General features: G+C 43.1%; 1 protein-coding gene across 2 annotated transcripts in view; it reads left to right on the top strand.

Moving 5' to 3' along the window:
* The window catches only part of LOC141128557 (uncharacterized), a 157,811-nt gene extending 154,829 nt beyond the window's left edge, over nt 1-2,982 (top strand). Inside the window, exons 5-6 of one of the 2 annotated variants that reach the window (XM_073615914.1) lie at nt 2,484-2,584; nt 2,671-2,982. In XM_073615914.1, coding sequence (XP_073472015.1) covers nt 2,484-2,584; nt 2,671-2,741 — 172 coding nt within the window. In that variant the 3' untranslated portion in view covers nt 2,742-2,982. Of the gene's footprint in view, nt 1-2,483; nt 2,585-2,667 lie in introns of both variants that reach the window. The other variant, XM_073615913.1, reaches the window with a different exon arrangement.
* Nucleotides 2,983-13,792: the final 10,810 nt, after the last annotated feature.

Below are 13,792 nucleotides of genomic sequence, written 5' to 3'. Positions count from 1 at the left end.
TCCCGCTGCTTGGGATAACAGCCGAGCGGCTTTTTAGCCGCATTGGTTGTTATCCCAAAAAAAGCCAACCGGGGTTAAAATGAATTCATTGCATGCACGGACGGGATGGACATGCGGCCCACGGGCCGTAGGTTGCGGGCCCCTGATCTAAATTAAAACACTAATCTAAAACATCAACTAATTGTTCAGAAAGAAATTTTGCTCAAATTTATCACCCATTTAGAAATATTCCATAAAAAAGAGCCAAACAAACATTATCTCTCCAACAATCTTATAACTGACAATCAGCCATCTCCTAAAATGTATCAGTCTCCAGTATGACCAAACGTCCTTCTAGTTTAACAGGAATTCCGGATAATGATATTAGATTTATGAAGCACTAAAAAACATGCCTAATGGAAGTCTAAATATTATAAACTAATTAAAATGTAACTAAAGACAAAACCTTTTTGGATAGAGTGGAGAGGAATTAGAACACCTGTCAGGTTTTTATTGCTGTCCTCCTTAGGGAGATTCACTCTATTTATCCTGATTTTATTCATATTATGTGAATACTTTGTAGAACCACCTTTTGGTGCAATTACAGCTGCAAGTCTTTTTGGGTATGTCTCTACCAGCATTGCACATCTAGAGAGTTACATTTTTGCTCATTCTTCTGTGCAAAATAGCTCAAGCTCTGTCAGATTGGATGGAGAGTGTCTGTGAACAGCAATTTTCCAGTCTTGCCACAGATTCTCAATTGGATTTAGGTCTGGACTTTGACTGGGCCATTCTGACACATAAATATGCTTTGATCTTTACCATTCCATTGTAGCTCTGGCTGTATTTTTAGGGTCGTTGTCCTGCTGAAAGGTGAACCTCTGCCCCAGTCTCAAGTCTTTTCCTGTCCCTGCTGAAGAAAAGCATCCCCACAACATGAGGCTACCACCACCATGTTTCACAGTGGGGATGGGGTGTTCAGGGTGATGTGCAGTGTTATGCCCCGTACACACGGTCGGATTTTCAGATGGAAAATGTTCGATGGGAGCTTGTTGTCGGAAATTCCGACCGTGTGTAAGCTCCATCGGACATTTTCCACTGGAACTTCCGTCACACAAAATTTAAGATCTGGATCTCAAATTTTCCGACAATCCGTTGTCGTAAATTCCGATCGTGTGTACACAATTCCGACGCACAAAGTTCCACGCATGCTCGGAATCAAGCAGAAGGGCCGCACTGGCTATTGAACTTCATTTTTCTCGGCTCCTTGTACGTGTTGTACGTCACTGCGTTCTTGACGTTCGGAATTTCCGACAAGATTTGTGTGACTGTGTGTATGCAAGACAAGTTTGAGCCAACATCCGTCGGAAAAAATCCATGGATTTTGTTGTCGGAATGTCCGATCATGTGTACGGGGCATTAATTTTCCGCCACACATAGCGTTTTGCTTTTAGGCCAAAAAGTGAAATTTCAGTCTCATCTGACCAGAGCCCCTTCTTCCACATTTGCTGTGCCCCACACATGGCTTATCGCAAACTGCAAACGGGACTTCTTAAGGCTTTCTTATAACAATGGCTTTCTTCTTGCCACTCTTCCATAAAGGCCAAATTTGTGGAATGCACGACTAATGGTAGTAGATTCTCCCACCTGAGCTGTGGATTTCTGCAGCTCCTCCACAGTTACCATGGTCCTCTTGGCTGCTTCTCTGATTAATGCTCACCTTGCCCGGCCTGTCAGTTGGTAGGTTTGCAGTTGTGCCATACTCTTTCCATTTTCGGATGATGGATTAAACAGTGCTCCGTGAGATGTTCAAAGCTTGGGATATTTTTTTTAAAGCCTAACCCTGCTTTCAACTTCTCCACAAATTTATCCCTGACCTGTCTGGTGTGTTCCTTGGCCTTCATTATGCTGTTTGTTCACTAAGGTTCTCTAACAAACCTCTGAGGGCTTCACAGAACAGCTGTAATTATACTGAGATTATATTACACACAGGTGGACTCTATTTATTAATTAGGTGATTTCTGAAGACAATTGGTTCCACCAGATATTAGGGGTATCAGAGTAAAGTGGGCTGAATACCAATGCACACCACACTTTTCAGATATTTATTTGTAAATAATTTTGAAAATCATTTATCATTTCCCTTCCACTTCACAATTATGTTCCACTTTGTGTTGGTCTATCACATAAAATCCCAATAAAATACATTTACGTTTTTGGTTGTAACATGACAAAATGTGGATAATTACTTTTTCAAGGCACTGTATTTTATATCTGCCTGGAATTTAAATTTTAGGTGAAACTCCAACAGACACGTTTATTGGGATTGAGTGGGGAAGGTTTAGGCTCTGTAATTTAAAATTATTTTTCTTGCTGTACCCATTGGGGAGATTTCCCCTCACTCTCTGATCTTTGTTTTGGACTTGTACTATTTCTAATGAACTAGCTGGGAGGTTATATTGCCAATAATTTGAGAAATTGCAGGTTTATTTATTTATTTGCAGGAGTCGTCACAGGCATAAACCATGGAATATCATGCGGTGGATCCTTTTTCTAAGCATGGTGTTGTGCGTTGTCTTCTTTAGCCACTATAAGAGGTCATCTGGTAAGTTTTTTTTGTAAGGTATACATACATGGAGAGCGATAGATATTTATAAATCTATTTATACTGTATTTGTTTTCTTCTAGAAGATATCTCGGGTGTACGGCAAATCTACAACCGGTCATGGAGATCCCAGATTCAGAACATAAGCAAAGTCTAAATCTCTATTTTCATGCTATTCTGATTTTGTTCATTTTACAGTTGTTAATATCATCATAATGTTACAGGAACACGTTTGTTCTTCTAATGTTTATTCATGTGAAAAGAGCATCACACTAAATATGAGGTGTGTATGAAATGCTGTTTTGTTGTCTTCCTATGTATTATGCAATGTGTTTCACCATTGTGTATAAAGTGACATAGCATGGACCTATGATAAAGACTTGATTAATTTGAGTGAATTTTGAAGTCTGATTAAAACTTTTTTTTTCAAAGTGGATAGAGGGGAGAATGTTAAAATCACTTGCATGTTTTTTTGTAATTGGAGAGATATTTCCTCACTTCCGGTCATTATTGGCCCCAATCATTATTTTGGGATTTTGGATATGGCATCACAAAGGGGACATGTTTACTGTATAAACTTGAAAGGTATTCCTGAAAATGTATTGCACCTGAATCACACAAACAGAAAAATACATTTATGTGAGCATTCAGTACACCAGTGGTTATCAAATCTTTTTCACCACATCCTTACATGGATGTAAAATAGTCTGTGTGGGTCAAGCTGGTCCAAATGAGATATTTACTGCAATAACAGGTGCACTTGCTGGGCACCGGTATAAACAGTATGTAGTGGCAGTTACATATAGTGTACAGAGCTATGTTCCAGTATTAAAGCAGAGCTATACACACCTCAGCTCCAGCGATGCACCATCCCTGAGGTCTCCCCCAGCCGCTGACATCTTTGGCCTTCCGGGTCCCAATCGCCGGCCGCTGGCATTGGCTGAGCGGGGATGATGTCACTCTCACACATGGGCAGTTCAGTCAGATTCAACATCTCCAAATTTGTACAGTGAGCTGTGCATGTGGGGCTCACTGTACAAGGGTGGACAGGCAGGTAAGTAACTTTAATGCAGAATAGACAAAGCATTTCTCTTATGCATTAAAATTCCTGCCTGTTCACTCATTATACATTTTTCACTAAAGTTCCACTTTAAGATGGAGACCTTCCCTCCCACTCCCAGAATAAAATAGAGTGGGGCTGAGTGCTGCTCAGCCATTCACGGGAGGCTTTGTATTCCATGAATAAATACAAAGTTTCCTCTGACTTGCTGAGGCGGGCTGACGACATCACAATCTCCGCTTTAGCCAATCAGAGGACGCTTTGCATTCATTACTAGAATACAGGGCTATGGTGTAGACATTCTCCTATCTCCGCTGCATTTCCTCCTGCATGTCCCTCCTCAACCAATTAGTCAATACAATAAAAGCGCATTGTCTCACCTTTTGAATGCGGCTAAGCGCTTAATACCAATTTATTGGAAACGTGCGCAAGTGCCCAGCGGAGTGGATACGAGGTGTAAATAGGATAAGAGATGCAGAGGATTGGATAGCAACCTGTAAAGGCAAGAGGGAACACTTCACCAGCATTTGGACGTAGTGGTCAGACCAGTTCCCGAATCCAGATGGGGTTTCTTCTAGTCTGGACTTAGCTCTATTGGAGTTGGTGTTGAAGTGAATTCTTTGCGTTTAATATTACACTTACATTGTCTACATGCTACGTATCTACCACAAGCGTAGAAGCCTGACAAAAAAATTTAAAATTCAATTTCTCTAGAAATGGGTGGGTCAATCACTCCAGGGGCAAGGACATCTCTAAGCGTCGGGGCTCATCTGTAAATAAATTGAAGGTGATTGGGGAGAACTGCACCCAGTACCCTATCCTTCATAAGGACATCCCAATGCTTCAGGATAATCCTCTCTGAAACTCAGCTAGCTCACTTATACCAGCTTACTCATTCCAGCTCCCTTGACTCCAAAATGCAGGAAACAAACTATAAGATCCTATCACGATGGTAGAGACTGCCTGCTGATTTAGCACATATTTACCCTTCCACCTCAGATGTATGCTGGCTAGGTTGTGGCCATAAGGGCACGCTGTTACACTTCTGGTGGGAATGCCCTGCGATAGAACCTTTTTGGAAAGACATTAAAGCCCAGGATAATCCTCTCAAATTGCCTATATTGCATATTATAGTCAAGAACAATTTTATATTGATGGTTGTTTTCATGCTTTGCTGAGAATCTGTGGCAAGACTTAAAAATTACTGTTTACTGTTTCCGGCGCACCCAGCCTACAGCACCTGGTATTTCCAGCGGTCTCCCATCCAGGCCTGACCCTGCTTAGCCTCCAAGATCTGACGAGATTGGGCGATTTCAGGGTAATGTGGCAGTAGGCTTTGGAGTCAGACACATTGGGAATCTAGAGCTTGAATACTTTGTTTGGAAAAAAAAAAGAGATCTTCGGGAGAACAGTCATCTTGACTGCGTGAATGCGGCCAATCCAGGATAGGGTGAGGAATCTCAAGGATGGCATAAGAGCCATGATGGAACACAGTAGAGGGTAAAAGTTGGTGGAAAAAAGGGAGGAGTAGGAGCAAGTCAGCTTGATACCTAGATAGTCCAATGAGGAACCAGCCCAACAATACGGGAAGGTAGATTGGAGGTGTAAAACCAGGGGTTCTGAAAGAAAGATGTTCAGGCCCGTTGTTTTCTGCAGATTGATTTGAAGCCCAGAAATGGCAGCAAAACAGGTGAAAAGGGACTGCAAATTAGGCAAGCTATTCAGAGTTAGGTGAGCGTCGTCCACAAACATTTTAACATTATAGCACTCACCTGCATATGGGATTCCGTTAATGTTTGAGTCAGCTCTGATAGCTATTGCTAAGGGCTCGAGGGTGAATATAAAAAGAACGGGAGATAGGGGGCACCCCTGCCGTGTTCCTCTAAAAATAGGAAATTAGGGCGATAGGTATCTCGCATAATGGACGGCGGCGGAGGGGGAAGAGAAAAGGGTGGCCAACCATTGGAGGAGGGAGTACTTGAAGCCACATAGCTTTAAGTCGTATTGTCCCACGAGAGGGAGTCGAACGCCTTGTATATGTCAAACGAAAGGAGGAATCCAGGAATTTTACAGTTATGTAGCAAGGTGATCAAGTGGATCACCTTCCAGACATTGTCCCCCACCTGATGGCCTGGCACAAAGCCAACCTGATCTCTGTGGATCAGGGAGCAAATGTACTTAATGATACGAGCGCTTAAGATCTTCCCCAGGAGCTTCATATCCTCATTCAGTAGAAAGATGGGGTGGAAGACTTGGGGATCCATGGGCTTCATTATTGGTTTGCGGGATCACAGAAATGTGCACTCGTATCGAGTCAGGAGAAGGCAGGGCACCCTGCTTCATACTGTTGAAGTAGGCCGTCAAGTGGAGGAGCAAGAGGGAAGAGAACTGAGCAGTAGTAGAGGCCCGAGAAGCCATCTGGGCCCGGTGCCTTCAAGAGACGGATGTTCTTAATAGCCTGGGCCACCAAGTAGGCCGTCAAGTGGAGGAGCAAGAGGGAAGAGAACTGAGCAGTAGTAGAAGCCCGAGAAGCCATCTGGGCCCGGTGCCTTCAAGAGACGGATGTTCTTAATAGCCTGGGCCACCTCAGATTCCGAAATGTCTGCGTTGAGAGCTGTAGGAGAGAGGAGGGAGGTGGAGGTCACGGAAGAAGTCATCTGCTAGGTCAAGAGATAATGGAGAGGGTTAAGAGAGGTCAGGAAGTCGGCAAAGGCTGCCGAGATTTTTGTTGGGTCGGAGGTAAGGTCCTTGCTGGCGGAAACGAAAGCAGATAGGTTCACGGGTGCAACCCGCCACATTAAGCTTTCTGGCTTGTTTGTGCAGGTACAAAACTTGTGCTTGGTCCACCACAGGGCTCTCTCAGCCCGGTTGGTGGCTAGCAAGTCTAGTTTCGCTGCCCTGGCATCACAGATTTTGTTTGCAGGTGTAGGGCTAGACTTCCACGTCGCAGTGGCAGACGCTAGATGAGCGGTGAGCTCTTGGATCCTTTTTTCTCTTTTCCACTTGATGGAGGAGGCTAACTTTATGCAGTAGCACCGCATAGTAGCCTAAGGTATGGGAGGGCGGGTCACCCAGGGAGCCCAAAGGAGACACATATACATAATGAAAAATATGTAACAATATACAATAGATTGTTCAAGAGGCCCGCAAACAGTGGTCGGGCTAGTCAAAATTCAAGGGGGAGGGGAACTAAGGGATTGGAAGAGAAGGGCGGAGGCTGATGTGAGCCTAAGCGCCCTGCACGCGGGCCTCTACCCAACAATTTCCCCATACAAGACACGCGCAGGGAAGGAGAGGGGGTTCGGACCACTGCACTTGGTGCATCTTTGGTATAGTCCGTAACACCTCCCACAGCCAATGCCGTCAGAAACTGGGGGAAGGGAAGCAGGGGTCTAGGGGTGTTGGAAGAATATTGTGGATAGGTCCAACTGTTCCGTGACCATCTCTTGTCCTGTGGGGGGCCAACAGAGATGCCCTAAAAAGAGCCCTAAACCAAAACAGAGCTAAGCAGGCTAACAGAGCAGGCTTCAACAGTCAATGTCAAGCCTATTGAAAACCAAAACAGCATAACACACAAATATATATAAAAAAAAAATGTTTGCAACAATATAGGCTTACCAGCACATTCATGAGTGAATGTGTTAAATCATCCTAGAGTACGGATATGAGCTAGTGCTGGTGAAATTGTCACATGAGGCTCCGGACCCAATGTGAGAGTCCATCGGGTGAACCCCAGGGGCCAGCTCCTAGCAGCTAAGGTGGGGGGGGGGCAGGTCACCCAGGGAGCCCAAAGGAGACACAGATTTAACAATTTATAACAACATAAAACAGTGGAATGTTCAAGACCCCCGCAAGCAGCGGTCAGGCTACTAAAAAATTTGAGGAGGGGGGAGTGAATGAGCAGGGGGAGTGGAAGCTAAGGCGAGCCCGAGAGCCCTGCATGTGGGCCGCTATTCAACAATTCCTCCCATGCCAGACATGTGTAGGGGGGAGAGGGGTTTAGACTACTGCACTCAGTGCATCCATGCCATAGTCCGTAACACCTCCCACAGCCCACGGTGCCAGGAACTGGGGGAAGGGAGGCTAGGGTCTAGGGGTTGAAGAATATTGTGAGTAGCTGCAAAGGTTCAGAGACTTCGTCAAGAGTCCAATTGGGGAGGGGAGGAATAGGGAGAAGGCAAGGCCCAAAAAAATGTTATGGGGTTCCAAATGTTCGAAGGCAGACGGGCAATGGAAGGCCAGTAGTGAGTGCCATTGGTGCCACCGGGAAAATTTTTTTGGGCGTGGGGTTTCCCCTCAAAATCCATACCAGACCGAAGGGTCTGATATAGTCTTAGGAGGGGACCCCACTCTTTTTTTACACTTTGGCATGGGGTTTCCCTCTCAAGATCTTCAGAGTACAATTCGCATGCCACAAGTCAGATCAGTTAGGATGATAATCCGACTTGGATGTAAGTTATTCAAATCAATGAACTGAAATCTTGCCCAAGTCGGACACGTCACGCAAAAGGGGGTTCCCAAAGTCGAAGCGTATGTCACACCAGTTCAAAAACATTCTCTTCTGGGTGATCTACGTACATTGCAAGGATTTTGACAAACTTTGTTGCAGATTCATTCTGAAGAAATCCTTGTGTGTTTGTCTGTGTTCATGTGGTAAGTGAATCTAATCGGAGTGGTTTCATAATTATTAATCAGCTGCTGCACCTGCAGGGCTCCAATGAGGAAAATTGCAGGGTCTGAATCCCTTTAGATGTTATTTACTGTTGGGAATATCTCACCAAAAATTACATTTTTGTTGCAGGTGATGCCTGATATTGGACTTGTATCTTAGTGTAGACCTCTGGCAAAATCAGTGAGCCAATCACACAAGCAGGAAATTATGTTTCTGGGGGGCGTTCTGTAAAAAGAACAGCTCCAGGTAGAGATATTGCATCGCATTTTACAGAAAATCACAGAGCTGCAGATTGAAAAGGAAAGGTCATTTTTAATAACATTCTATTACAATATGACTTTAGTAGCAATTAGTTATATAGTTACATAGTAGGTGAGGTTGAAAAAAGACACAAGTCCATCAAGTCCAACCTATGTGTGTGAATATGTGTCAGTATTACATTATATATCCCTGTAGGTTGCGGTCATTCAGGTGCTTATCTAATAGTTTCTTGAAGCTATCGATGCTCCCCGCTGAGACCACCGCCTGTGTAAGGGAATTCCACATCCTTGCCGCTCTTACAGTAAAGAACCCTCTACATAGTTTAAAGTTAAACCTCTTTTCTTCTAATTTTAATGGGTGGCCGCGAGTCTTGTTAAACTCTCTTCTGCAAAAAAGTTTTATTTCTATTGTAGGGTCACCAGTATGGTATTTGTATATTGAAATCATATCCCCTCTCAAGCGTCTCTTCTCCAGAGAGAATAAGTTCAGTGCTCGCAACCTTTCCTCATAACTAAGATCCTCCAGACCCTTTATTAGCCTTGTTGCCCTTCTTTGTACTCGCTCCATTTCCAGTACATCCTTCCTGAGGACTGGTGCCCAGAACTGGACAGCATACTCCAGGTGCGGCCGGACCAGAGTCTTGTAGAGTGGGAGAATTATCGTTTTATCTCTGGAGTTGATCTCCTTTTTAATGCATGCCAATATTCTGTTTGCTCTGTTAGCAGCAGCTTGGCATTGCATGCCATTGCTGAGCCTATCATCTACTAGGACCCCCAGGTCCTTTTCCATCCTAGATTCCCCCAGAGGTTCTCCCCCCAGTGTATAGATTGCATTCATATTTTTGCCACCCAAATGCATTATTTTACATTTTTCTACATTGAATCTCATTTGCCATGTAGTTGCCCACCCCATTAATTTGTTCAGATTTTTTTGCAAGGTTTCCACGGCCTGCGGAGAAGTTATTGCCCTGCTTAGCTTAGTATCGTCTGCAAATACAGAGATTGAACTGTTTATCCCATCCTCCAGGTCGTTTATGAACAAATTAAATAGGATTGGTCCCAGCACAGAACCCTGGGAAACCCCACTGTAAACGTTTATGGGGAACTGTGTCAAATGCTTTTGCAAAATCCAGATACACCACGTCTACGGGCCTTCCTTTATCTAGATGGCAACTCACCTCCTCATAGAAGGTTAATAGATTGGTTTGGCAAGAACGATTCTTCATGAATCCATGCTGATTACTGCTAATGATACCGTTCTTATTACTAAAATCTTGTATATAGTCCCTTATCATCCCCTCCAAGAGTTTACATACTATTGATGTTAGGCTAACTGGTCTGTAATTCCCAGGGATATATTTTGGGCCCTTTTTAAATATTGGTGCTACATTGACTTTTCTCTAATCAGCTGGTACCGTTCCATTCAGTAGACTGTCTGTAAAAATTAGGAACAACGGTCTGGCAATCACTTGACTGAGTTCCCTAAGTACCCTCGGATGCAAGCCATCTGGTCCCGGTGATTTATTAATGTTAAGTTTCTCAAGTCTAATTTTAATTCTGTCCTCTGTTAACCATGGAGGTGCTTCCTGTGTTGTGTCATGAGGATAAACACTGCAGTTTTGTACTGAAGCCCCCCCGAATTTCCTTGTGAAAACTAAGGAGAAGAATAAATTCAATACCTTCGCCATCTCCCCATCCTTTGTAACCAGATGTCCTTCCTCATTCTTTATGCGGCCAATATGGTCTGTCCTCCCTTTTTTACTGTTTACATACTTAAAGAATTTCTTGGGATTTTTTTTGCTCTCCTCCGCTATGTGTCTTTCATGTTCTATCTTAGCCATCCTAATTGCACCCTTACATTTCTTGTTGCATTCTTTATAAAGTCTGAATGCTGATGATGATCCCTCAACCATGTATTTTTTGAAGGCCTTCTCTTTTGCTTTTATAAAAATTGTATATGCTATATTTTTTTATTTGCTATTTTTTTCCCCACAAAAGTAGAGTTTCCCTTTAAGATCCATTTATTTCAGCATATCGACCGAGATTACAACATGTCAAAGAATATGTACACTTTAGCCCCACAATCAAACTGTAAAAACAGCCTGCACAGATCTGGACAGTGTTTAACCACCCCAGCTCCAAAAGGTTTAATCCCCCTCATGACCAGGCCATTTTTTGCTATTTAGCACTTCAGCACTTTAACTGGCAATTGTGTCATCATGCAACACTATACCCAAATTACATTTATATAATTTTTTCCCCACACAAATAGATCATTATTTTGGTGGTATTTGATCACCACTGGTTTTATTTATTGCTATATAAACAAAAAAGGCCAAAAAATATTATTATTTACTACATATTCTACATAGTCAATAAAATCAAACTTCATAAAATTTGGCCAAAATGTATTCTGCTTCATATCTGGTAAAAAAAAAAAAAAAAAAAAAAAAAATCCCAGTCAGTGTATATTGTTTTTTTTTGTGTGAAAGTTATTGCATCTATAACGCAAAGTGACACATTATTGTGAAGTGGAAAGAAAATGATAAATGGTTTCAAATTTTTTTTTACAATAAATATCTGAAAAGTCTGGTATGCATTTGTATTCAGTCCCCCTGAGTCAATACTTTGCAGAACCACCTTTCACTGCAATTACAGCTGCAAGTCTTTTTGGGTACCGTATTTTTCGCTCCATAAGACGCCCCTGACCATAAGACGCACCTAGGTTTTAGAGGAGGAAAACAAGAAAGAAAATATTCTGAACCAAATGGTGTACTAAAATATTTTCCAGTGCCCATGAAATGCAGCCAGACCAGTGCCATAAATGCAGAGTGACCATTGCCGCAAATGCAGAGTGACATGCAGAGTGACTATTGCCGTAAATGCAGAGTGACATGCAGAGTGACCATTGCCGTAAATGCAGAGTGACATGCAGAGTGACCATTGCCATAAAAGCAAAGTGACATGCAGAGTGACCATTGCCGTAAATACAGAGTGACCATTGCCGTAAATGCAGAGTGACATGCAGAGTGACCATTGCCATAAATGCAGACTGACCTGATGTTATCTCATCTGCTTGACAGAAGGCAGAGCAGCCCGAGCGGTCGAATGCCCTGTCTTCTGTCTCAGGAACAGTGTCAGGCCCAGCCGGGAGATCGCCTGGCGCCATGGGGGGGGGGGTATGGATGCCTGCCCCCCCCCCCGCTCTCCTGCCTCTCTTCCGGCGGTGAACATTGCCATTGGCGGCGGGGGGTGGTGCCTGTCATATATTCGCACAACAAGACGCAGAGACATTTTCCCCCATATTTCTGCGGAAAAAAAGTGTGTCTTATGGTGCGGAAAATACGGTATGTCTCTACCAACTTTGCACATCTAGACAATGACATTTTTGCCCATTCTTCTTTGAAAAATAGCTCAAGCTCTGTCAGATTGGATGCAGAGCATCTGTAAACAGCAATTTTCAAGTCTTGCCACAGATTCTTAATTGGATTTAGGGCTGGACTTTGACCGGGCAATTCTAACACATGACTATGCTATGGTCTAAACCAGGGGTCTTCAAACTGCGGCCCTCCAGGTGTTCAGGAACTACAATTCCCATCATGCCTACTCATGTCTGTGAATGCCAGAGTTTTACAATGCCTCATGGGATGTGTAGTTCTGCAACAGCTGGAGGGCCGTAGTTTGAGGATCCCTGGTCTAAACCATTCCATTGTAGCTCCGGCTGTATGTTTAGGTTTTTTGTCCTGCTGGAAGGTGAACCTCTGCCCCGGTCTCAAATCTTTTGCAGACATTAACAGGTTTTCATCTAAGATTGCCCTGTATTTGGCTCCATCCATCTTCCCATCAACTCTGACCAGCTTCCCTGTCCCTGCTGAAGAAAAGCATCCCCACAACATGATGCTGCCCCCACCATGTTTCACAGTGGGGATGGTGTGTTCAGGGTGATGTGCAGTGTTCGTTTTCCACCACACATAGTGTTTTGCTTTTAGGCCAAAAAGTAAAATTTTGGTCTCATCTATCCAGAGCACCTTCTTCCACGTTTGCTGTGTTCCCCACATGGCTGCTCCCAAACTGCAAATGGGACTTTCTTATGGCTTTCTTTCAACAATGGCTTTCTTCTTGCCACTCTTCAATAAAGGCCTAATTTGTGGCGTGCACGACTAATAATTTCCTTGTGGACAGATTCTCCCACCTAAGCTGTGGTCCTCTGCAGCTCCTCCAAAGTTACCATAGGCCTCTTGGCTGCTTCTCTGATTAATGCTCTCCTTGCCCGGCCTGTCAGTTTAGGTGGATGGCCATGTCTTGGTAGATTTGCAGTTGTGCCATTTTCCATTTTCGGATGATGGATTGAACAGTGCTCCGTGAGAAGTTCAAAGCTTGGGATATTTTTTTTATAACCTAACCCTGCTTTAAACTTCTCCACAACTTTATCCCTGCCCTGTCTGGTGAGTTCCTTGGCCTTTATGATGCTGCTTGCTCACTAAGGTTCCCTAGCAAATCTCTAAAGAATTCACAGAACAGCTGTATTTACACTGAGAATAAATTACACACAGGTGGACTCTATTTACTAACTAGATGACTTCTGAAGGCAATTGGTTCCACTAGATTTTAGTTAGGGGTATCAGAATAATGGGGGCTGAATACAAATGCACGCCACACGTTTCAGATATTTATTTGTAAAAAAAAAAGTGAAAACCATTTATCCATTTTCCTTCCACTTCACAATTTTACTTGTCACTTTGTGTTGGTCTATCACATAAAATCCCAAAACAATACATTTTCGTTTTTGGTTGTAACATGACAAAATGTGGAAAATTTCAAGGGGTATGAATACTTTTTCAAGGCACTGTATGTTTTTAAAAAATTGATCAGTCCTGATGTACTGACGGCCTATCTCATTTTGTGAGGCCCTAAAAATGCCAGGACAGTACAAATTCAAATACAAATGACCCCTTTTTGGAAAGTAGACAGTCTGAGGTATTTAGTAAGAAGCAGGGAAAGTTTTTTGAAGTTGCAATTTTTTGTCACAATGTTTTGGAAAACTAAGAAATTATTATTATTTTTTTCACAATTTTTTTTTTTTTTTTTTTATATATAGTCACCAGTGCAGTACCGCATCATCATATGACTGGTGTGGCGATGATTAGAGATACTGACTGGTGACAGTATGTTAAAAATATATATTGTATTTATCGGCATACGACACGCACTTTTTT

This window comes from Aquarana catesbeiana, linkage group LG02, assembly GCF_042186555.1.
Source record: "Aquarana catesbeiana isolate 2022-GZ linkage group LG02, ASM4218655v1, whole genome shotgun sequence".
NCBI classification, from domain to species: Eukaryota; Metazoa; Chordata; class Amphibia; order Anura; family Ranidae; genus Aquarana; species Aquarana catesbeiana.
This window is presented reverse-complemented; position numbering and strand designations above follow the sequence as displayed.